At 36.5% G+C, this 23,793-nt stretch overlaps 1 protein-coding gene across 2 annotated transcripts in view; it reads left to right on the top strand.

The window, feature by feature from the left end:
- POF1B (POF1B actin binding protein) overlaps positions 1-23,793 on the top strand; it is a 102,036-nt gene that overhangs the window by 41,355 nt on the left and 36,888 nt on the right. For both annotated transcript variants that reach the window (XM_016944183.4, XM_016944182.3), the window contains exons 7-8: positions 7,324-7,454; positions 22,625-22,652. In XM_016944183.4, coding sequence (XP_016799672.1) covers positions 7,324-7,454; positions 22,625-22,652 — 159 coding nt within the window. The remainder of the gene's footprint in view (positions 1-7,323; positions 7,455-22,624; positions 22,653-23,793) is intronic.

Genomic DNA, 23,793 nt, shown 5'->3' with positions numbered 1-23,793 from the left:
GGAAACACACACTCACACACCAAAAGGAAGTGAGAATAGCTTTGAATAAGTTTCACTAAATCCATTTCAGTGTGATTTGTTAAAGCACCTCTTACAACCAGTGCTTTTCCCTCTGTTCTGCTTAATATGTAGCTCCAATTTTATCCTTTATTATAATCAACTTTCTCACTACTTACTTACCTTGAAAGATTAAGCTATTAAAAGGGATGTCCTTAATATTTCTTTTGATGAACAAGATGAGTTGATGCAGAATCAGCATTATTATTATTTTTATGGTGATAAAAATATTTTTATCCAACAAATGTTTACTTAGGACTTATTATATTCAGGCACCATGCTGGGCACTAGAACTTAAAAAACAACAGTATCTCTACTCCCAGGCAGCTGAGAGTCTTATAGAAAATGAGGCAATTGTCTTTCATTTATTCTGTCATTTCAGTAGCAAACTGTACATATGCCTTAAAGAAAATTATTTGCACGATTGTTTAACAATTTACTGAGCACTTCCCCCCCATTTAATTTTATTTGATGCCTTCTGCAATTTTATAAAATAAGTACTAAATTGCCTACATAATACAGTTGAGAAATACAGGCACAGAGAAGTTAAGCAATTTACTTAACTCACAAATGGGAAATGGAAGCTCCACATTTGTTCTCAAATTCAATTCTTTTTTCATTGCAACACTTTGCTATCTATGTTTTTTCACATAGAAAGTTAAATTAGTTCTTTATTTCAAGTACAGAACTGTTATAAAGAAGTCTTCATTTTAGAATTGTGACTATTGTACAGTACATTCAATTCAGTGACAACATGTGTTGAAAATCTAATATGAACCAGGAGGTGGGGCGAGATGGACAAAGAGAAGCTTCCACCGATTGTCCTCCCTGCAGGAACACCAAAATTAACAACTAGCTACATACAAAAAAAGCGTCTTCATAAGAACCAAAAATTAGGTGAGTGATCACAGTACCTGAATGTAACTTCGTATCACTGAAAGAGGCACTGATGAGGATAGGAAAAACAGTCTTGAATTGCTGATGCCACCCATCCCTCATAACCTGACAGAGGCTGTGTGGCAGGGAGAGAGAATCTGTGTGCTTGAGGGAGGGAGAGCAAGGTGAGTGTGGGACTTTGCATTGGAACTCAGTGCTGTCAAAATTGGGCAGAACTCAACTGACTTCAAATTATACTGCAGAGCTACAGTAACCTGGTAAAATAGCCTGGTAATGGCATAAAACAGACACATAGATGAATGGAATAGAATAGAGAACCCAGAAACAAATTCATGTATCTATAGTGAACTCATTTTCAACCAAGGTGCTATGAACACGCATTGGGAAAAGGACAGTCTCTTCCACAAACTGTGCTGGGAAAACTGGGTATCCGTATGCAAAGGATGAAATTAAACCTCTATCTCTCACCATATACAAGAATAAAATCAAAATGGACTAAAGACATAAATCTAATGCCTCAAACTATGAAACTACTACAAGAAAACATTGAGGAAGCTATTCAGGACATTGGACTGGGCAAAGATTTCTTGAGTAATAACCCAAAAGCACAAACAACCGAAGCAAAAATGAACAAATGGGATTACATCAAGTTAAAATCTTCTGTACAGCTTTTAACTTGTGAAGAGACAACCCACAGAGTGAAAGAAAATATTTGCATACTGCCCATCTGACAAGGAGGTAATAACCAGAATATATGAGGAGCTCAAACAATAGGAAAAAAAATCTAATAATTTAATTTTTTAAAATGGGCCAAATATCTGAGTAGAGATTTCTCAATAGAAGGTGTACAAATGGCAAACGGGAGGTGTAAAAATGTGCTAAACATCATTGATCATCAGAGAAATGCAAATCAAAACTACAGTGAGAGATTATCTCACCCCACTTAAAATGGATTTTATCTAAAAGACAGGCAATAACACATGCTGGTGAGTATATGGAGAAAAGGGAACCATAGTACACTGTTGGTGGGAATGTAAATTAGTGCAACTACTATGGAGAACAGTTTGGAGGTTCCTCAAAAAACTAAAAATAGAGCTACCATATGATCCAGCAATTCCACTGCTGGGTATATACATAAAAGAAAGGAAATAACCAACATTTGGAAGGAATCTAAAAATTTTCTTTATCCAACAGTCTAATGGATAAAGAAAATTTGGTACATATACACAATGAAGTACTATTCAGCCATAAAAAGAATGATATCCTGTCAGTTACAATAACATGGGTGGAAAAGGAGGACATTATAGTAAGTGAAATAAGCCAGGCACAGAAAAACAAATATTACGTGTTTTCACTGATTTGTGGAAACTAAATACAAAACATTAGAACTCATGGAGATAGAGAGTAGAGTATGGTTACCAGAGGTTGAGAAGGTTAGTGGGGCGGGGGTGAGAGAGTATTAGGGATTGTTAATGGGCACAAAAAAGAATTAGAAAGAATAAGATCTAGTATTTGATAGAAAAACAGTGTAACTATAATCAACAATAATTTAATTGTACATTTAAAAATAACTAAAAGAGCATTATGAATTGTTTGTAACACAGAGAAAGCATAAATACTTAAGGTGATTGATACCCCATTTACCCTAATGTGATTATTACATATTGCATGCCTGTATGAAAATATCTCAAATATCCCATAAATATGTACATCTACTATAAACAGACAAAATTTAAAAATTAAAGAAAAAGAAAAAAATATAAAAGATAATCTAATATGCACTAGGTAGCATCATTTCTTTATTAAAATATCTACATAGATTAAAATAATAGTGAGGATTTTCAGAACCTAAAATTCTTTTACTTTTTCTCTTGTTAGAATTGCTACTCCTGGTATAAAATAAGGAGAGACCAATTATTTATTTTTACCTCAGTAGCCAAATGACATTGTATCTGAAATGCATTTAATTTTGTCAGGGATTAATGCCCACTGGATTAACTATGTTTGAATCAGTCTAACAGATATTAAATGTTCCAAATCAAAGCAAAATCAAGTAGTAATCTTATACATCCAAAACTGTCACCACATCCTTATAATCTTTGCTGGACATATATGTATAATCTATACTACGTTATAACCTTTTACTAATAGTGAGGTTTTCCATTGCCATGCAGCAGTTCAAAACTTACTACCCAGTTGGATCTTAATACAGCAGATCTTATTACTTAATATTTTCATGACCTTTTAGGAGTTTAGTTACTTAGATATAATTGCTTTTACATAACATGGCATTTTAAGCGCTTTATAATCTCTAAACGACCCTTCTAAATAGGTGAAATATGCACACATTTAAGCCAGTTACCTAGTAGGAATAAATTTAATTAAGCCAAGACTGTTCTACTGGATTGTCATTTGTTCCTTGACTACAAACTATCCCTACCCCTGAGAAGCATTCTCACAAATGTTTGTTCTTAAGCTGAAGGGAAACCAGGCAAGAGAATATAGATAGCTCAGCTGAAATCAGCAACTATTGATCGTGCCTTATAATCACTACCACTGAACTATGTAAATATGGTTGGTTAAGTGTGTTGTCTTTGAATATGAAAGTTTATAAAGTGTGGAGGCTAGCAAGAAAAGTCCACCTACTACTCATAGATCACAAATATGAAACAACACCCCAAATTGGAGCCAGGTCAAGAACTTCCAAGGCAGTAGTGAGGTGAGGTCTGTAATTTCTCTTTAGAAATGACTTCCTTTTGAAATTACTTCCTTTCTACAGATTTTCCCAGAAAATGGACACTAATTCGCCTCTGGTTGCACACTTAAGCATTGTTGCTTTGCTTTGAGTTTACTGGAGCAATTATCACCATGGGCTTCTCATCTATAATTAGAGACAAGGAATTAGACTGTTTGGCAATTATTATAGTCAAATAGTGATCCGATTAAACGTACTTCATTGATGCATGCTCATGAATCTAACAATTTTTGTAGTTTTTTAGAAAATTATCATGTTTTGTGTATCCGTATATGTTTATATTCTTCAGCACAGCCTGTATTCCTTCCTTGATTATAGATAAACAACTAAATTAATTATCAAAGATTAACATTTGAGATAGCTCTCATTCATCAGGCAGATGAGTATATATGAGGTGCAGCTATATTTCAAGTCAGTATTGTAACAGGGAGAAAACTTCTATCCATTACTGCTACCATTATTCTGGCCCAAGGCACTCATGTATCCTTGGGACGACTTCTATCTTGGCTTTCTCAAGGCAACAAAAAAGATAGCTTTGAGCCAACTCTAAAATCTATGTCGAAACACACCCACAAATAGTTCCATTAAAATTAAGAAGCTCCAAAGAGCTGTGATTTAGTAATGGAAAATATTGCTAACTAGCACAACACAGTTTATGGTTAGGAAATTTCACCTTGGTCTTGAGTAATAGTCCTGACTTAACAATAGATGAGAATTTTAATTCCCTCAGCCCTCTCCCCTCCCAAATTTGAACCCAAATGGATTATGGATTCCAAAAGGGCTAGTTTGGTCCTGATTTTATGATTTTCATAAACACATTGACTGTTTAAATGAGACATAATTGTGAATAACGACTTACCTGCTTTTGACTTTCATTTCCTGAGAGGAGTCAATCACTGAGAATCTGATGGACATTATTCAGAAGTCCATGTAGAATTCAAATACCAGCCTCCAACTCTATAAGGAGTTCAGTTTAGTTGCTCCAATTAGACTGTGTGATGATACTGACTCTTCCTAGTAAGGAAGGTACAAGGGATCACCATGATATTCCTAAGGAAGGGCTGCCTGTACTTTTGCTGACTTTGTTAACCGTTTGTTGTTGTTGTTGTTGGAGGCTTTAAGAGAGAAACCTGTAAAAAAATTCTTTCCAGAATTACTAGCACTTGGGGGCAGTTCTAATCAGGTAGATGATTTCTTTCAATGCAACAAGTTTTAGTGAGCAGCTGTAGAGTATTTAATCAGTATTGTATTAGATACTATCAAATATACCAAAAAGTATGACTCATTCTTGTTTATTTCTTTTGTGGTAAAAAGAGGGTGCTGAGAAAACAAGACTTACATCTGTATAATAAAATAAAACAATTAAAAATAATTGAGCACAAAGAGCTGAATTGAATTAGCTTGTTGGCTGGCATAGTTTTAGTTTTCATGGATATGGTAGATTTTGAGATGAGTTTCAAAGGATGGGTAAGATTTGGATACACAACAAGAAGGACAGAGGGTATTTAAGCAGAAAACAATGTGAGTAAAATCCTAGAGGCAGGAATGTATGGTGTGTGCCCCAAAGAGTGAAATCTACTATGGCTGAAGGAGAGAACATACTGGGAAAAAAATAAAATTATGTATATCTAAGTATTTACAGGTTTTATATAGAATATGTAGATATAGACATATGAATCTATATCTATTTTCATATGTTATCTACATCTCTATATATGCACTACTTGTTAATTCTATGATATTTAAACATACTATGTGATGATATTGACTTTACAGGTTTACCCATCTACTCATGCCTTCACATATGAGAGTTTATTCTTTTTAAGAAATAATCATTATTTACTCAGGGAAGCAACTCCAAAGGGTACATGGACAAGATAACTAACATTGTGGTATATTCATCTAGACTGAACAAAAATGTGATGATACTACACTTTTTTTGTGTCTCACTTTTTTTAACTGACCAATATTTTATAAACTGATTTTTGTGTCACAGATGTAATTATGAAAACTTATCTTTGCTTACTTTGCAATTCTTCCATTTGCCTTAGAATGTACAGTTTTTTAAGGTCTGAATTCAGAGGAGAGGTTGAAAAGGAAGTATCAGTAGTCAAATTCAAATCCATTTACCATCTATATGCTTAAGAATAAATGTGTTTTTAGGGCACTTGGTTTTACATGCAATGTTGAAAGTAGTATGGAGTGTAACCTAAGTTATTATCCTCCAGGCAGTGCGTTTTGGGGATGGGAGCCACAGTGCCCAATAATATTGAAAAGATTGATACCCAAGAATAGGAAGCCAACAGAATGTGTCTTATTTAGGACACTGTTCATAGTAATTTGCGTCTAGGATTTCAAATGTCTCTGAAGTCTATGAGTTCTCTACAGTTGGCCCTGAGCTACTCTTTCCCATGTGAGATTGACTAAATATTGGCTTTAAATAATAAACGGGGGAAGTCAAACAAGAAATACGTTAAAACACATTGAATTGAGTAGGTTTATCTACCTTTAAGATATACTAACAAATCAGGCTGACTTTCACTTAGAATATGTGCGTCCAACTGGAAGTAATTCCTCTATAGTCAGTATAATTCAAAAATCAGTATGTCAAAGATATATCTGCACTTCCATGTTGATTGCAGCACTATTAACAATATCCAAGATATGAAATCAACCTAAGTGTCCATCAATGGATAAGTGGATAAAGAAAATATGGTATGTGTATACACAATGTACACAATGGAGTATATTCAGCCGTAAAAAGGAATAAAATCCTGTCATTTGAGGCAACATTGATAAGCCTGGAGGACATTATGTAAACTGAAATAAGCAGAGCACAGAAAGATAAATATCACATGTTCTCACTTATATGGGGGAGCTAAATATATAAATATATTGATGTCATGCAAGTAGAAAGTAGAATAGTGGTAGCAAGAGGCTTAGAAGGGAGGGGGAAGAAAATATAGGAAGAGATTGGTTAACAAATCCAAAACTACCACTATGTAGAAAAAAATAAGTTCCAGTGTTCTATAACACTGTGGGGAGACTATAGCTAACAGAAATTTACTCTATATTTTCAAATATCTAGCAGAGAGGATTTTAAATGTTCTCACCATGAAGAAATGATTATTGTTTGAGGTGATGGATATGCTATTATCCTGATTTGATTATTACAGATTGTATGCAGGTATTGAAGTAGCACAGTAAAACTCATAAATATGTACTTTTATTATGTTTCAATTAATTTTTAATTTTAAAAATTAATAAAAAATATAATTCACATTTTCTTTTTCCACAGGAGACATATGAATAAGCCATGTGATTTAATTTACTCATTTTGCTGTTTTATTTAAGTGCCTATATTCAAGAATGTTTATGCTATGCAAGTTTTGCTTTCATTTGAACACTTAGAATCGAGTGAAATGAAGTTGAAATTGCCATTGCAATGTTGATTTTTCTTTAAATTTCTCCCACATTAAAAAATGTATCCCTGAAAAAAATGGCTTGATTTATGTGATGACTTTAGTAGGTTATCTTTCTTTCGCTTCACATAAAAATATCTATGAACTTAGAAAAACAATATTGCTTACAATTGTGATTGATGTTTGCTTCAGGTGATAATTCAGGATGATGGCCCTGAAAAATTGGACCCCAGATATTTTGGAGAGTTGCTTGCTGATCTGAGCCGTAAGAATACGGATCTATATCACTGCTTATTAGAACATTTGCAGAGAATTGGAGGAAGGTACTGTAAACATATTATTTGCCTTGATGTTGTAGCTACCAAACATTTTACAACATTCTAGTACTTTAAAAATAGACTTCAGTTTTAGGTTCACAGCAAAAACTCTAGTACTTTCTATTTTATTTTTTTTAATTATACTTTAAGTTCTAGAATACATGTGCACAACGTGCAGGTTTGTTACATATGTATACATGCGCCATGTTGGTGTGCTGCACCCATTAACTTGTCATTTACATTAGGTATATCTCCTAATGCTATCCCTCCTCCCTCCCCCCAGGTAACAGGGCAGATATGAGCAAATGTCTCATTTTAAGAGTTAATGTAGATTATGAAAATCATCAGACAAAAAACAAAAAACACAAGCCCTTTTAGGATTAGTAAAGAATTCCATGTACCTTCCTTTGTGATGTACTTTCATGGCACAAGCAACATCTTGGGCAAGGAGCTCAAAAATGCATGGCATACTATAACTTGTTTTAAGATATTAAACTGATGATATTAGGTACCGTCCTACTGCCAACACACCACTGTTTGTCTTCCACTTATGTGATTTCAACATATGTAGGCCAGAGTTTAAAATATATTTGATATGTCACATATTATATATAAACTTTGTATATTATTATCTATTACATTAAATTAAAAATATATCAATAGATATAAACATAAACATAATTTTATATAACACAATATAAAATTATATAGATTTAAATAGATATTCATTAAAAATTTATCAACTGTTCATGTGTAGATGAGACCATATTTTGTCATGAAATGAATTCTATAAGCTACACCCCAAAAGGTGCCTTCTACTATATAATTACAGCATATCTGTGGCCATCTGTCAGGCAATATCTAGGAAAGCTCCACAAATTCAAAATAATTTGGAAGATAAAGGAAAGTCAATAGAATATTTTCTAATTCAGACTTTTCACTAACTAGATTCTTCTAATTCTTAGATTTTAAATAATATATAATTTTATATAATATATAGGTTAATGTAAATGGGATGACACCATATATACTATTTTGTACATTTTCTCACTCAAATATATATAGTATATATTTTTCCATGTCAATATTTTGGTGTCTGTAATGTATTCTCTCTTAATCTCTTGTATATCTTGTCTTTTCTCCATGTATTAGCTCCCTCCCACTTGATTTTTCTTGCTTTCATATTAATGACTACAACCATTATCTTACTGTCACCCTCAACTGCTTTGCCTCCTTATTGAACTGCCCTTCCCACTTAGCAAAACCCCAACTCTGGATTACTCTAACTCTCTGCCTTATTCTCTTTTAAAAAAAAAAAAAACGACCACCACCTCCTTCATCCAACACCCACTATCTTTAGAATGCAGAGGGCTCCATGAGGGCTGCTTTATTTACCCTGATGTCCTTGGTGCATAGTGTGGTGGCTGGTTTACTGTGGTGCTCAATAGATAGTTGCTGAATGAACAAATGCCTTCATTACTGTTATGCCCATGGAGCTGATCACTGCTAGAGAAAAGCAGAGCCATTTATTTGAACTGGTGCCATTATAAATGCATGATTTCTATCTTCAACTTGGCCTTCATCATAGTTTTATCCTAATCAACACCATCTCCATTACCCATTACACAAACAAGTCTCCCTGTTTCCCATTACCCAAACAACTATTTCATCTCTTTACACATGTTCATTATTTTAAAATATTTCCCTTAATGTAATAATCAGCTATATGTTAAGCATCCACCATGTGCCAGGCATTATCTATATTATCTAATTTGCATGATAACCTTACAAACTTTCAGATGAAGACCCAAAGAAAATAAGTTATTAAGATCACACAGCTACTAAGTGCCTGAGATGGATTCAGACATATTTGAGTACTGCTTTACCTATAATCTATGAACTTTTTGGCAAAGCCTTCCCTAAATCTTCAGTTTGTCCTAGGTGCTCTACTTTGGTGCATTAACCATGCCCTGTGAATATTTTTATCAAAGTACACATTGTAAAATTCAGAAGTATATAGGACATAGTCTTAAGTACCCTTATTCTAGATCCAGAGTTCATATCCTGGGTTCATGTCACAGTTTTTTTTTTTTTTTTTTTTTTTTTTTACATACTAAATGTATAGTATCAGGCAAGTAAAAATACTTATCTCATTCATTTGTTAAAGCAATAAATGAGTTAAGACATGTAGTTACAAGTGGCATCCGCATCATGTGAACATTTAGAAATAGACCTAAAGAATTAGAAATTCTGTGGGGAGGGCTCAGCAACACTCTCTTCAGAGGATTCTGATACATGATCAAGTTTGAGAACCACTAAACTAAAGTTGCAAAAGTGGCAAAATCTGGGACTAGAACCCACACTCTGAGAACCAATTTTCCTTAGGAAAATCACTTAACCTTTCAAAACTAGATGTGTAATATCAGGCAAATTGTTTAAGATTTTGTAGTGGCTCACGCCTGTAATCCCAGCACTTTGGGAGGCCAAGGCGGGCGGATCACGAGGTCAGGAGATTGAGACCATCCTGGCTAACATGGTGAAACCCTGTCTCTACTAAAAATACAAAAAATTAGCCGGGCCTAGTGGCGGGCGCCTGAAGTCCCAGCTACTCAGGAGGCTAAAGCAGGAGAATGACGTGAACCCGGGAGGCGGAGCTTGCAGTGAGCCGAGATCGCGCCACTGCACTCCAGTCTGGGCGACAGAGCCAGACTCCGTCTCAAAAAATAAATAAATAAATAAATAAAAAAGATACTGTATACAGGGAGTGTCACTCTGTTCCTTTTTCTGCCCAATGTAATTCTAGCCACCATCTTCCAGTGTTGAATAGAGATATACTCCACGCTGACCTTTCCACCTCCCTAATCTACTGTCTTTGTTTCCACGTTCTCCATCTCTCCCTCCCCTTTTGTATCCACTTTTCATATTTTTCCAAAATGCAATTCAGCAATTAGTGGGCTGCAAGGTAAAAATTAAGGAAGTTTGTCACATGAAACCATTCTGGTTACTTTTTAAAATTCTGATATTAAGTGCTATTTATTGTTCCTTGTTTTGTTTCTTTGTTTTGTTTTCTTATTTATAGAAAGAAAAGTGACTAGGGACATGTATACCAGGTTGGCATTTGAATTGGGAGAAGTAAGGATTAGTATCTTTTAAATGCAAAATGTCTATTAATACTATCATAATTCCAGTTAAGAGTAATGCAAAGCTACAAAAACTGCATTGTGATTCACATTTTTAACTTGCTTTAACTTTGCATCTATACATGTAGTTACTTTAGTAAAGCATTAAAAAACAAGAAGATATTTCTACTTTTGCTAGGCCCTCCCTATAAATTCTATTTTGGGCAACACAGGAAATACCACATAGATACATGCAGACAATTGCACGTATGTACTCATGCCTTGGAAAAGGGAACCTTCAGTTCTCTTTCTACTCACTAGTTCATATAGTTTTATAAGTGTGTGTAAGAGGTTTTGCACAGTAAGTGACCCTCTTGTCTCTGTAGGCAATATATTACTCATAAGCAATTACAAAGAAGGTAGAGGTAGGAGTTAACACACTACAACTATTTTACTTTAAAATAAATATTATGGGGGCTGAAGAGGGAAGAATCTGGGAACCCTGAAAGGGGCTACCACACACTGGGGCTCCTTTCTAGGCCCCAACAACTCCTCGGGAAGGAGTGAGTTGAGCAGGTAAAGAGCAACCTGGACTTGCCCTGGGCCTCTGGAAACCTGCCAGCAGGAGACTCCACAACTCCCATGAACATGTGAGTTGGCAGGGAGAGATGCTTAGAGAAGTGGTAGGGGCAGAACTCCAGTCAGTGCGGAGCCCAGAGGGTTGGTGTGGGAGCCTCTGTGGTGGAGCATGGCCAAGGATGCCCATCCCTAGGACACTTTAGCCCTAGGGAAACTGTTGGACCTAAACGTTGCAGGGTAGTCTTGCCCATGAGAAGAGGTCAGAACACCCCTCAGTCTACTGCCTTCTCCTGCGGCCCCAGACTGGCTCTGCCTGCTTGTAGTGCAGCCTCAGATGCCCAGGTGGGGTGCCTCCTGGGAGCCCTCATTATACTTCCTCCACTGGCAGACAGTACTTGATCAGTGAAGAGCTCAAGTGGGAGGGGAAGCAGCCCCCGTGGGCATGCACCAGTCTGCCCGTGTCCTCCCCACAAAAGCCTCCCTCGTGCCACTTTGCTTGCACGCACTCTCCCATGGCCACCCCCAACCCGTCACATCGTTTTGACAGTGCGTGTGTGCAGAGGGGCCTTGCCTCCCCTTTCCCACTAGCATGAATGTGCGCATGCATCTTCCTGTGCCACAGCTGCCAGCGTCCGTGCATCCCGCCCCCCCAATCCCCTGCTGTGCCGCCATTGTCATCAGAGCATTCGCCGGCTCAGAGACCACTAGTCCAGCACCCACCAGCGCCCCGCACTTGCACTGACACTGCTGCCTGTGTGAAAATATGTGGGGAGACCAGTGGGCCCGCCCCCACCCCCCAGCAGTAGCTGCCGCCTGTGTGAATGCGCACACAAAGGGCGCGCACAGTCCAGTGCTACCAGTGCCCCACCCCTGTGCTAACACCGCTGCCGGGCAAACACATGCAGGGACACTGGCGGAGCCTGATACCTCCCCCGCCACCACCATGCTGCCACTGCTGCCACTGTGAACACCACCACAGAGGCCGGCACGCCTGCATCTGCAATCTCCATGTTGCAGCCAATGAATGTGCACCCCACCATACTGCCACTGCCGTTGGCATGTGCAAACGAGGGTGGATCACACTGCCACCACTCTATGGAGTATGGTGACTGGCACCACCCATAGGAGTGTTGTGACCAGCGGTCCAGGAAGAATTCGGCCTCTCCAGTGTGGCAAGTTCCTAACATTCAGGGGCCACATATCAAAGCCTGGCCCAATACGACTCCCCAGAATTAGAGCATGCACTTCAGGAGTCCTTAGCTGAGTCTTGGCCCCCTAAAATCCTCCAGAAATGAAGCCAATCGACTGTACTCACCTTATACTACAACCAAACCTCCAAGGACACCAAACAGGATAAAAGAAAAAAAATAACCAACCAAAAGTCAGCAACTTCAAAGATTGAAGGAACATCAGCCCACAAAGATTAGAGATAACCAGTGCAAGAACTCTGGCAACTCAAAAAGCCAGAGTGCCTTCCTACCTCAAAAGGATTGCACTAGTGCCCCAGCAATGGTTCCTAACCAGGATGAGATGGCTGAAATGACAGAAATAGAATTCAGACTATGGATAGGAACAAAGATCATCGACATGAAGGAGAAAGTTGAAACCCAATCCAAGGAATTTAAGGATTACAATAAAACAATGCAGGAGCTGATAGACAAAATGGCTATTATAAGAAAGAACCAAACTGATTTAATAGAGCTGAAAAACACGCTATAAGAATTTCATAATGTAATTGCAAGTTTTAACAGCAGAATTGACAAAGGTGGGCCAAAAATCTCAGAGCTTGAAGACTGGCTCACCAAAATAACTCAGAGAAAAAGAACAAACAATAAAGAAGGATGAACAAAACATCTGAGAAATAAGGGATTTTGTAAAGAGACCCAATCTATGACTCCCGGGCATGCCTGAGAGACAGAAAAATGAAGCAACTTGGAAAACATATTTCAGGATCTCGTCCATGAAAATTGCCCCAACCTCACTAGAGAGGCCAATATTCAAATTCAGGAAATGCAGAGAACCCCTGCAAAATACTACACAAGAAGATCACCCAAGACACATCGTCATCCGATTCTCGAAATGAGAGAAAAAATGTAAAAGTCAACTAGACAGAAAGGGCAGGTCACCTACAAAGGGAATCTCATTGGGCCAGCAGCAGACCTGTCAGTAGAAATCCTACAAGCCAAAAGAGAATGGGGGCCTGTATTCAGCACTCTTAAAGAAAATAATTTTCAACCAAGAATTTCACATCTGGCCAAACTAAGCTTTATAAGCAAAGGAGAAATAAGATCCTTTTCAGAGAAGCAAATGCTTAGGGAATTTGGTACCACCAAACATACCTTACAAGAAGTCCTAAAGGAATTGCTAAATATGGAAAGGAAGACCTTTATTAAACACCATAAAAACACACAAGTACATAGGCCAGTGATACTATAAAGCAACCACATCAACAATTCTACATAATACTCAGCTAACAACATGATGACAGGATCAATACCAACCTTGAATACAAATGAGCTAAATGCCCCAATAAAAAGGCACAGGGTGGCAAGTTGGATAAAGAAGCAAAACTCAAAGGTATCCTATCTTCAAGAGACTCATGTGACATAAAATGACACCCATAGGCTCAAAATAAAGAGATGGAGAAAAATTGACCAAGCAAACGGAAAACAGAAAAAAGCAGGGGTTATAACCCTAATTTCAGAAAAAAACAGATTTTAAACTAACAAAAATCAAATAAGACAAAGGGCATTACATAATGGTAAAGGGCTCAATTCAAGACCTAACAATCCTACATACATATGCACCCAACACAGGCACACCAAGATACATAAAGAAAGTTCATAGAGAGCTATGAAGAGATTTAGATAACAACACAATAACAGTGGGAGACTGCTACACTCCACTGAGAGTATTAGACATATCAGCAAGACAGAAAACTAACAAAGATATTCGGAACCTTAAATCAACACTTGACAAAATGGACCTAACAGATAGCTACAGAACTCTCCACCTCAAAACAACAGACTATACATTCTTCTCATCTGCACATGGCACAAATTCCAAAATTGACCCAAAAATTGAGCATAAAGCAATCATCAGCAAATACAAAAAACATGAAATAACAACAACTACACTCTTGAACCACAGTGCAATAAAAATAGAAATTGATGCTAAGAAACTCACTCAAAACCATATAATTAAATGGAAATGAAACAACCTGCTCCTGAATGACTTCTGGGTAAATCATGAAATTAAGCCAGAAATCAAGAAATTCTTTGAAACGAATGACAACAAACATACAACATATCAGAACCTCTGGGATATAGACAAAGCAATGTTATAAGGGAAGTTTATAGTACTAACCTCCCATATCAAAAAGTTAAAAAGATCTCAAATTAACAACCCAAAACCACATCTAGAGGAACCATAGAAACAAGAGAAAACTAACCCCACAGACAGTAGAAGACAAGAAATAACCAAATTCAAGCTGAACTGAAGGAAATTGAGACATAAAAAACCATACAAAAGAGCAATGAATCCAGAAGCTGGCTCCTTGAAATAATGAATCAGAAAGATAGACCTTTATTTTTTATTTTTTTATTTTTTTATTTTATTATTATTATACTTTCAGTTTTAGGGTACATGTGCACAATGTGCAGGTTAGTTACATATGTATACATGTGCCATGCTGGTGTGCTGCACCCATTAACTCGTCATTTAGCATTAGGTATATCGCCTAATGCTATCCCTCCCCCTTCCCCCTACCCCACAACAGTCCCCAGAGTGTGATGTTCCCCTTCCTGTGTCCGTGTGTTCTCATTGTTCAATTCCTACCTACGAGTGAGAACATGCGGTGCTTGGTTTTTTGTCCTTGCGATAGTTTACTGAGAATGATGATTTCCAATTTCATCCATGTCCCTACAAAGGACATGAACTCATCATTTTTTATGGCTGCATAGTATTCCACGGTGTATATGTGCCACATTTTCTTAATCCAATCTATCATTGTTGGACATTTGGCTTGGTTCCAAGCCTTTGCTATTGTGAATAGTGCCGCAATAAATGTACGTGTGCATGTGTCTTTAGAGCAGCATGATTTATAGTCCTTTGGGTATACACCCAGTAATGGGATGGCTGGGTCAAGTGGTATTTCTAGTTCTAGATCCCGGAGGAATCGCCACACTGACTTCCACAATGGTTGAACTAGTTTACAGTCCCACCAACAGTGTAAAAGTGTTCCTATTTCTCCACATCCTCTCCAGCACCTGTTGTTTCCTGACTTTTTAATGATTGCCATTCTAACTGGCGTGAGATGGTATCTCATTGTGGTTTTGATTTGCATTTCTCTGATGGCCAGTGATGGTGTGCATTTTTTCATGTGTTTTGTGGCTGCATAAATGTCTTCTTTTGAGAAGTGTCTGTTCATGTCCTTCGCCCACTTTTTGATGGGGCTGTTTGTTTTCTTCTTGTAAATTTGTTTGAGTTCATTGTAGATTCTGGATATTAGCCCTTTGTCAGATGAGTAGATTGCAAAAATTTTCTCCCATTCTGTAGGTTGCCTGTTCACTCTGATGGTGGTTTCCTTTGCTGTGCAGAAGCTCTTTAGTTTAATTAGATCCCATTTGTCAATTTTGGCTTTTGTTGCCATTGTTTTTGGTGTTTTAGACATGAAGTCCTTGCCCATGCCTAGGTCCTGCATGGTAATGCCTAGGTTTTCTTGTACGGTTTTTATGGTTTTAGGTCTAATGTTTAAGTCTTTAATCTATCTTGAATTAATTTTTGTATAAGGTGTAAGGAAGGGATCCAGTTTCAGCTTTCTACATATGGCTAGCCAGTTTTCCCAGCACCATTTATTAAATAGGGAATCCTTTCCCCATTGCTTGTTTTTGTCAGGTTTGTCAAAGATCAGATAGTTGTAGATATGTGGCATTATTTCTGCGGGCTCTGTTCTGTTCCATTGATCTATATCTCTCTTTTGGTACCAGTACCATGCTGTTTTGGTTACTGTAGCCTTGTAGTATAGTTTGAAGTCAGGTAGCGTGATGCCTCCAGCCTTGTTCTTTTGGCTTAGGATTGACTTGGCGATGCGGGCTCTTTTTTGGTTCCATATGAACTTTAAAGTAGTTTTTTTCCAATTCTGTGAAGAAAGTCATTGGTAGCTTGATGGGGATGGCATTGAATCTATAAATTACCTTGGGCAGTATGGCCATTTTCACGATATTGATTCTTCCTACCCATGAACATGGAATGTTCTTCCATTTGTTTGTATCCTCTTTTATTTCATTGAGCAGTGGTTTGTGGTTCTCCTTGAAGAGGTCCTTCACGTCCCTTGTAAGTTGGATTCCTAGGTATTTTATTCTCTTTGAAGCAATTGTGAATGGGAGTTCACTCATGATTTGGCTCTCTGTTTGTCTGTTATTGCTGTATAAGAATGCTTGTGATTTTTGTACATTGATTTTGTATCCTGAGACTTTGCTGAAGTTGCTTATCAGCTTAAGGAGATTTTGGGCTGGGACAATGGGGTTTTCTAGATATACAATCATGTCATCTGCAAACAGGGACAATTTGACTTCCTCATTTCCTAATTGAATACCCTTTATTTCTTTCTCCTGCCTAATTGCCCTGGCCAGAACTTCCCACACTATGTTGAATAGGAGTAGTGAGAGAGGGCATCCCTGTCTTGTGCCAGTTTTCAAAGGGAATGCTTCCAGTTTTTGCCCATTCAGTATGATATTGGCTGTGGGTTTGCCATAGATAGCTCTTATTATTTTGAGATACGTCCCATCAATACCTAATTTATTGAGAGTGTTTAGCATGAAATGTTGTTGAATTTTGTCAAAGGCCTTTTCTGCATCTATTGAGATAATCATGTGGTTTTGGTCTTTCGTTCTGTTTATATGCTGGATTACATTTATTGATTTGCATATATTGAACCAGCCTTGCATCCCAGGGATGAAGCCCACTTGATCATGGTGGATAAGCTTTTTGATGTGCTGCTGGATTCGGTTTGCCAGTATTTTATTGAGGATTTTTGCATTAATGTTCATCAAGGATATTGGTCTAAAATTCTCTTTTTTGGTTGTGTCTCTTCCCGGCTTTGGTATCAGGATGATGTTGGCCTCATAAAATGAATTAGGGAAGATTCCCTCTTTTTCTATTGATTGGAATAGTTTCAGAAGGAATGGTACCAGCTCCTCCTTGTACCTCTGCTAGAATTCGGCTGTGAATCCATCTGGTCCTGGACTCTTTTTGGTTGGTAAGCTATTGATTATTGCCACAATTTTAGATCCTGTTATTGGTCTATTCAGAGATTCAACTTCTTCCTGGTTTAGTCTTGGGAGGGTGTATGTGTCGAGGAATTTATCCATTTCTTCTAGATTTTCTAGTTTATTTGCATAGAGGTGTTTGTAGTATTCTCTGATGGTAGTTTGTATTTCTGTGGGATTGGTGGCAATATCCCCTTTATCATTTTTTATTGTGTCTGTTTGATTCTTCTCTCTTTTCTTCTTTATTAGTCTTGCTAGCAGTCTATCAATTTTGCTGATCCTTTCAAAAAAATCAGCTCCTGGATTCATTAATTTTTGAAGGGTTTTTTGTGTCTCTATTTCCTTCAGTTCTGCTCTGATTTTAGTTATTTCTTGCCTTCTGCTAGCTTTTGAATGTGTTTGCTCTTGCTTTTTGAGTTCTTTTAATTGTGATGTTATGGTGTCAATTTTAGATCTTTCCTGCTTTCTCTTGTGGGCATTTAGTGCTATAAATTTCCCTCTACACACTGTTTTCAATGTGTCCCAGAGATTCTGGTATGTTGTGTCTTTGTTCTCGTTGGTTTCAAAGAACATCTTTATTTCTACTTTCATTTCATTATGTACCCAGTAGTCATTCAGGAGCAGGTTGTTCAGTTTCCATGTAGTTGTGCGGTTTTGAGTAAGTTTCTTAATCCTGAGTTCTAGTTTGATAAATAATAAAGAGGAAAAGTGAGAAGATACGAATAAATGCAATCAGAAATGAAAAGGGGATAGAAATACAAAAATCCCTCAGAGACTATTACAAACACCCTTATGCACACAAGGTAGAAAACCTAAAAGAAATACATTCCTGAAAACATACAACTTCTGAAGATGGAACCAGGAAGAGACTGAATCCCTGAACAGAACAATAATGAGTTCTGAAACTGAGTCAGTAATAAAGAGCCTAGCAAATAGAAAAAGCCCAAAACCAGATAGATGCATTCACAACGAAATTCTACCAAATGTATAAGGAAGAGTTGGTATCATTTCTGCTGAAACTCTTCTGAAAAAATAAGAAAGAGGTATTCCTTTCTAACTCATTCTATAAGACCAGCATCATCCTGATATCAAAACCTGGCATGGATGCAACAAAAAATAAAACTTAAGGGCAATATCCTTGATGAACATTGATGCAAAAATCCCCAATAAAATACTAGCAAACCAAATTAAGCAGCACATCGAAAAGCTAATCCACACCACAGTCAAGTAGGCTTTATTTCTGGGGGGCAAGATTGGTTTAACATATGCAAATCAATAAATGCTACTTACCATATGTACAGAACTGAAAACAAAAATCACATGATCACTGATAGATACGGAAAAGGTTTTTTGATGAAATGTAAGATCCCTTTATGTTAAAAACTCTCAAGAAACTAGGAATTGGAGAAACATACTTCATAATAATAAGAGCCATCTCTTACAAGCCCTTAGGCAACATCATGCTAAATGGGCAAAAGATAGAAGCATTCTTGAAACCGGAACAAGATAAGAATGTTCTCTCTCACCACTTCTATGCAACATAGCACTGGAAGTCCCAGCCAGAGCTATCTGGCAAGAGAAAGAAATAAAGGGCATTCAAGCAGGAAGAAAGGAAGTCAAACTATCCCTGTTTGCAGACAATATGATTCTATACCTAGAAAACTCCATAGTCTCTGCCCAAAAGCTCCTTGATTTGATACACCACTTAAACAAAGTTTTAGGATATGAAATCAATGTACAAAAATCAGCTACATTTCGATACACCAACAATATCCAAGCTGAGAGCCAAATCAGAAACACAATCCCATTCACAATTGCCACAAAAAGAGTAAAATACTTAGGAATACAGCTAACCCAGGAAGTAAAAGACCTCTACAATACGAATTAGAAAACACTGCTCAAAGAAATCAGAGATGACACCAACAAATGGAAAAGCATCCCATGCTAATGGATAGGAATAATCAGTATTATCAAAATGGCAATACTGCCCAAAGCCATTTACAGATTTGATGCTATTCCTATCAAACTAGCAATGTCATTCTTCACAGAATTAAAGAAAACTATTTTGAAATTCATATGGAACCATAAAAGACTGGAATAGCAAGACAATCCTAAGCAAAAAGAACAAAGTGGAAGGCATAAAATTACCCAACTTAAAACTCTACTACAAGGCAACAATAACCAAAACAGCATGGTATTTCTACAAAAACAGACACACAGACCCATAGAACAGAATAGAGATCCCAGAAATAATGCCAAACACCTACAACTATCTGACCTTTGACAAAATCTACAAAAATAAGCAATGGGGAAAGGATTCCCTATTCAATAGATGGTGCTGGGATAACTGGTTAGCCATATGCAGAATATTGAAAGTGGAACCCTCCTTATACGATATACAAAAATTAACTCAAGTTGGATTAAAGTCTTAAACCTGAAACCAAAATCTATAAAAACTCTAGAAGATAACCCAGGAAATATCATTCTAGACATAAGACCTGACAAAGACTTCATGACAAAGATGCCAAAAGCAATTACAAGAAAAACAAAAATGGACAAATGGGACCTAATTGAACTAAAGACCTTCTGCACAGCAAAATAAACTATCAACAGACTTAACAGACTTAAAAGACAATCTACAGAATAAGAGAAGAAAATATTTGCAAACTATACATCCAACACAGGTCTAATATCCAGAATCTACAAGGAATTTAAATATTTTTTTAAAATTCAGGAGTACAAGTATAGGCTTGTTACATAGGTAAACTTGTGTCATGGGGGTTTGTTGTACAGATTATTTCATCACCCAGGTATTAAGCTCAGTACCCATTAGTTATTTTTCCTGATCCTCTTCCTCCTCCTACCCTCTACCTTTTAATAGGCCCCAGTATGTGTTGTTCCCCCTCTATGTGTCCATATGTTCTCATCATTTAGCTCCTACTTATAAGTGAGAACATGCAGTATTTGGTTTTCTGTTCCTGTGTTAGTTTGCTAAGAATCATGGCCTCCAGCTCCATCCATGTCCCTGCAAAGGGCATGATCTTGTTGTTTTTTGTGGGTATGTAGTATTCCATGGTGTATATATACCACATTTCCTTTATCCAGTCTATCACTGATGGGCATTTAGGTTGATTCCATGTCTTTGCTATTGTGAATAGTGCTGCAATGAACTTACACAAGCATGTGTCTTTACAGTAGAATTATTTATATTCTTTTGGGTATATACACAGTAATGGGTTTGCTGGGTCAAATGGCATCTCTGTCTTTAGATCTTTGAAAAATTGCCACACTTCTTTTTGACAATTTACAAGCAAAAAACAAACAACCTCATTAAAAAGTGGGCAAATGACATGAACAGACACTTTTCAAAAGAAGACATACATGTGGCTGACAAGCATATGAAAAAACCTCAACATCACTGAACATTAGAGAAATGCAAATCAAAACCACAATGAAATACCTTCTCACACCAGTCAGAATGGTTGTTATTAAAAAGTCAAAAAATGACAGATTCTGGTATGGTTGTGGAGAAAAGGTAATGATTATGCACTGGTGGTGGGAATCTAAACTAGTTCAGCCATTGTGAAAAGCAGTTTGGCCAATTTGTCCAAGAACTTAAAACAGAATCAGCATTTGACCCAGCAATTCCATTGAATCAAATGCTGATTCTGTTTTAAGTTCTTGGACTAATTGCCAAACTGTTTTCAACAATACCCAAAGGAATATAAATCATTCTACCATACAGACACTTGCACACCTATGTTCATTGCAGCACTATTCACAATAGCAACGACATGGAATGAACCTAAATGCCCACTGATGATAGACTGGATAAAGGAAATGTGGTACATCTACACCATGGAATAGTATATAGCCATATAAAAGAATGAGATCATGTTCTTTGCAGGGACATGGACGGAGCTGGAGGCTGTTATTCTTAGCAAACTAATGTAGGAACAGAAAGCCAAATACTGCATGTTATTACTTATAAGTGGGAGCTAAACATTGAGTACATATAGACACAAAGAAGGGAACAACAGACTCTGGGGCCTACTTGAGGGTGGAGGGTGGGAGGAGGATGAGGATCAAAAAACTACCTATTGGTTACTGTGCTTATTACCTCATTGATGAAATCATTTGTACACCAAACCACCACAAAATGCAATTTACCTATATAACAAACCTGTACATGTACCCCTCAACCTAAAATAAAAGTTTAAAAAAATGAATAGACAAATCAATCTTGGAATGTTTTCATGATAAAGTCAAGTTAATTACTTTAAATAAAATAAATATTCTGTCTTGCTGTCAGAACCCATGTTTACTGTTTTTTCTTCATTTGTTTGTTTGAGAAGTATGTTTACCATATATATTTTGGGCCTAATTCTTCCATCAAGTGGAGCGGGAACAAGTTGGCAAAAATGAAGGCCTATGTCTTGCCCCAGACAACACTATCAATGTATCCTTTCCAGGTTTCAACGTTCCCAAAGGAGTAAGTGCCAGTCTGGTATAACCAGTAACAATTCTCCTTCAGCATTTTCCTACCTATCACGGCTCCACAAAGGGTCTTTCGACCCCTGTGACCAAATCCTCATTATGATGCTGGAAATTCTATTACCCCACTAGAATTTTGATCATTTTGCTTAATGCTTTGTCCCTATGTAAAGATTCAAATATCCTTCAAGCCAGTCATTACCAAATATACTCTACTATAGATTAAATGAGTTATTCAGGCTTGTCTTGCAAGCTTTGATTTTGTTAAAGAGGGTATGAAAAACTTGAAAACACTGTGGAGAGAAGATGGAATCAGCACTGAAACATACAAGGAGAAAATGAAGGTGGAAATAGAGAGATAAAGGCTATTTTTGTTGTTCATTCACCCAAGAAGCATTTATTGCCAAGCACTGAGGACTTCTAATCTAGGCACAATTAAACTGGTGCTAACGGATGGTACTAACCACTTCTGCATATTTTATTATTTTGTTATTCAGATGTTCTTTTTTAATAGATCTGCTAATTCCAGAAAAAAAAATTTAGTCAAACTAAGTAAAAGTGCCATTTTAGTTTTAACATTTTCACTTGTGCTTATAAATTGAATAAGTCCTCTTATATTTCAAAAAGTAAGATAAAATTAATAGAAAACTAGCATTTATATATGATCAGTGAATACCTTTTCCTAAAGTTGTCTATCTTTTTTTTGTTCTTGCAGCAAACAGGACTTTGAGTCTACAGATGAGGTAAGTGCAAAGATAGTTGAAAATCGAATATAGTATAATAACAAAGTAGATTCTGATATTTGCAATAATAATATTCTTTCAGTTAAGTACCTTACTAGACTGAAAATGCAGGTAAGTGAAAAAATTTATGGCCATTTTGCCTTTAAAATTATATAAACACTACATATTTATAATAGCTATAAAACTAGTAATTATTCACAAAAAATTGTTATCAGCTGTCACTTTATGATTTAATTTGTCTATGCTTATTGCAATGTTTATTTGAAATGTTCTATTTTTAATTTTTGTGTGTACATAGTAGGTGTATTTATTTATGGGGTACAAGGGATGTTTCACTGACCACATATTCTCTGCTTTAGAAAACTGAAATCTATATGATTAATTAAATAGCAAATTTAGTTTTAATATGCTTCAAAACCTTATATGTGCCATGCCAGTCAGCAACTTAAAGTAAAAATATTTTCAAGTATTAATCTATTACATATGCATATTATCTTAATTGCTTTTAATAGAATAATCAAATAGAGAAAAGCCTATTTCAATGCAATAAAAAGCACAATTCCCTCTTTAGTGTTTTTAATCGTTTTTTCCAGTGTACTGGCATACTGCATTCATTACAATTATGCAGTAATTCCTAAATTGCCTTTAAGAAATACTTCACTTCAGCTACTCACTTAAAATTAGTTGAAGCTGTTTCAGTGTTGTGGTGGCAACATCATAATCTTCCAAAAGTCACCACAGCTCTATGTAAATTCTCAGTAAAACCTGTAACTCCCTTAATTTTTATTTCCCAAAGTTTTCCTTATTTCAAAAATCAGCTTCTAGAATGTCATATCTATCACTCAACAAAACTTCCAGTTTTTAAAAATATACAATGAATAAAGTGTGTAAAGGAATTTAATAGACCATTTTGCTTTTAATTTCATCTTTTTAAAAATAGAAATGGAACTTCTCATTGGTTGCCCAAAGGTTTTCCCTAAAATGCTTGGAATTCAGGATTATTTTTATACTGTTTGTAATATAATTGATTTTTTTAAAATAAGAACTGATAAGGCTATAAATTAAACTCATAGAAACTGTTTCTCAAAAAGTGAATTAGTCTTTTAATATTCCTAAAATATGTCCCATTACACAAAAGTCT

This window comes from Pan troglodytes, chromosome X (genome assembly GCF_028858775.2).
Source record: "Pan troglodytes isolate AG18354 chromosome X, NHGRI_mPanTro3-v2.0_pri, whole genome shotgun sequence".
NCBI classification, from domain to species: domain Eukaryota; kingdom Metazoa; phylum Chordata; class Mammalia; order Primates; family Hominidae; genus Pan; species Pan troglodytes.
The sequence above is the reverse complement of the archived record's forward strand: the minus strand, read 5'-3'. Positions and strand labels throughout refer to the sequence as shown.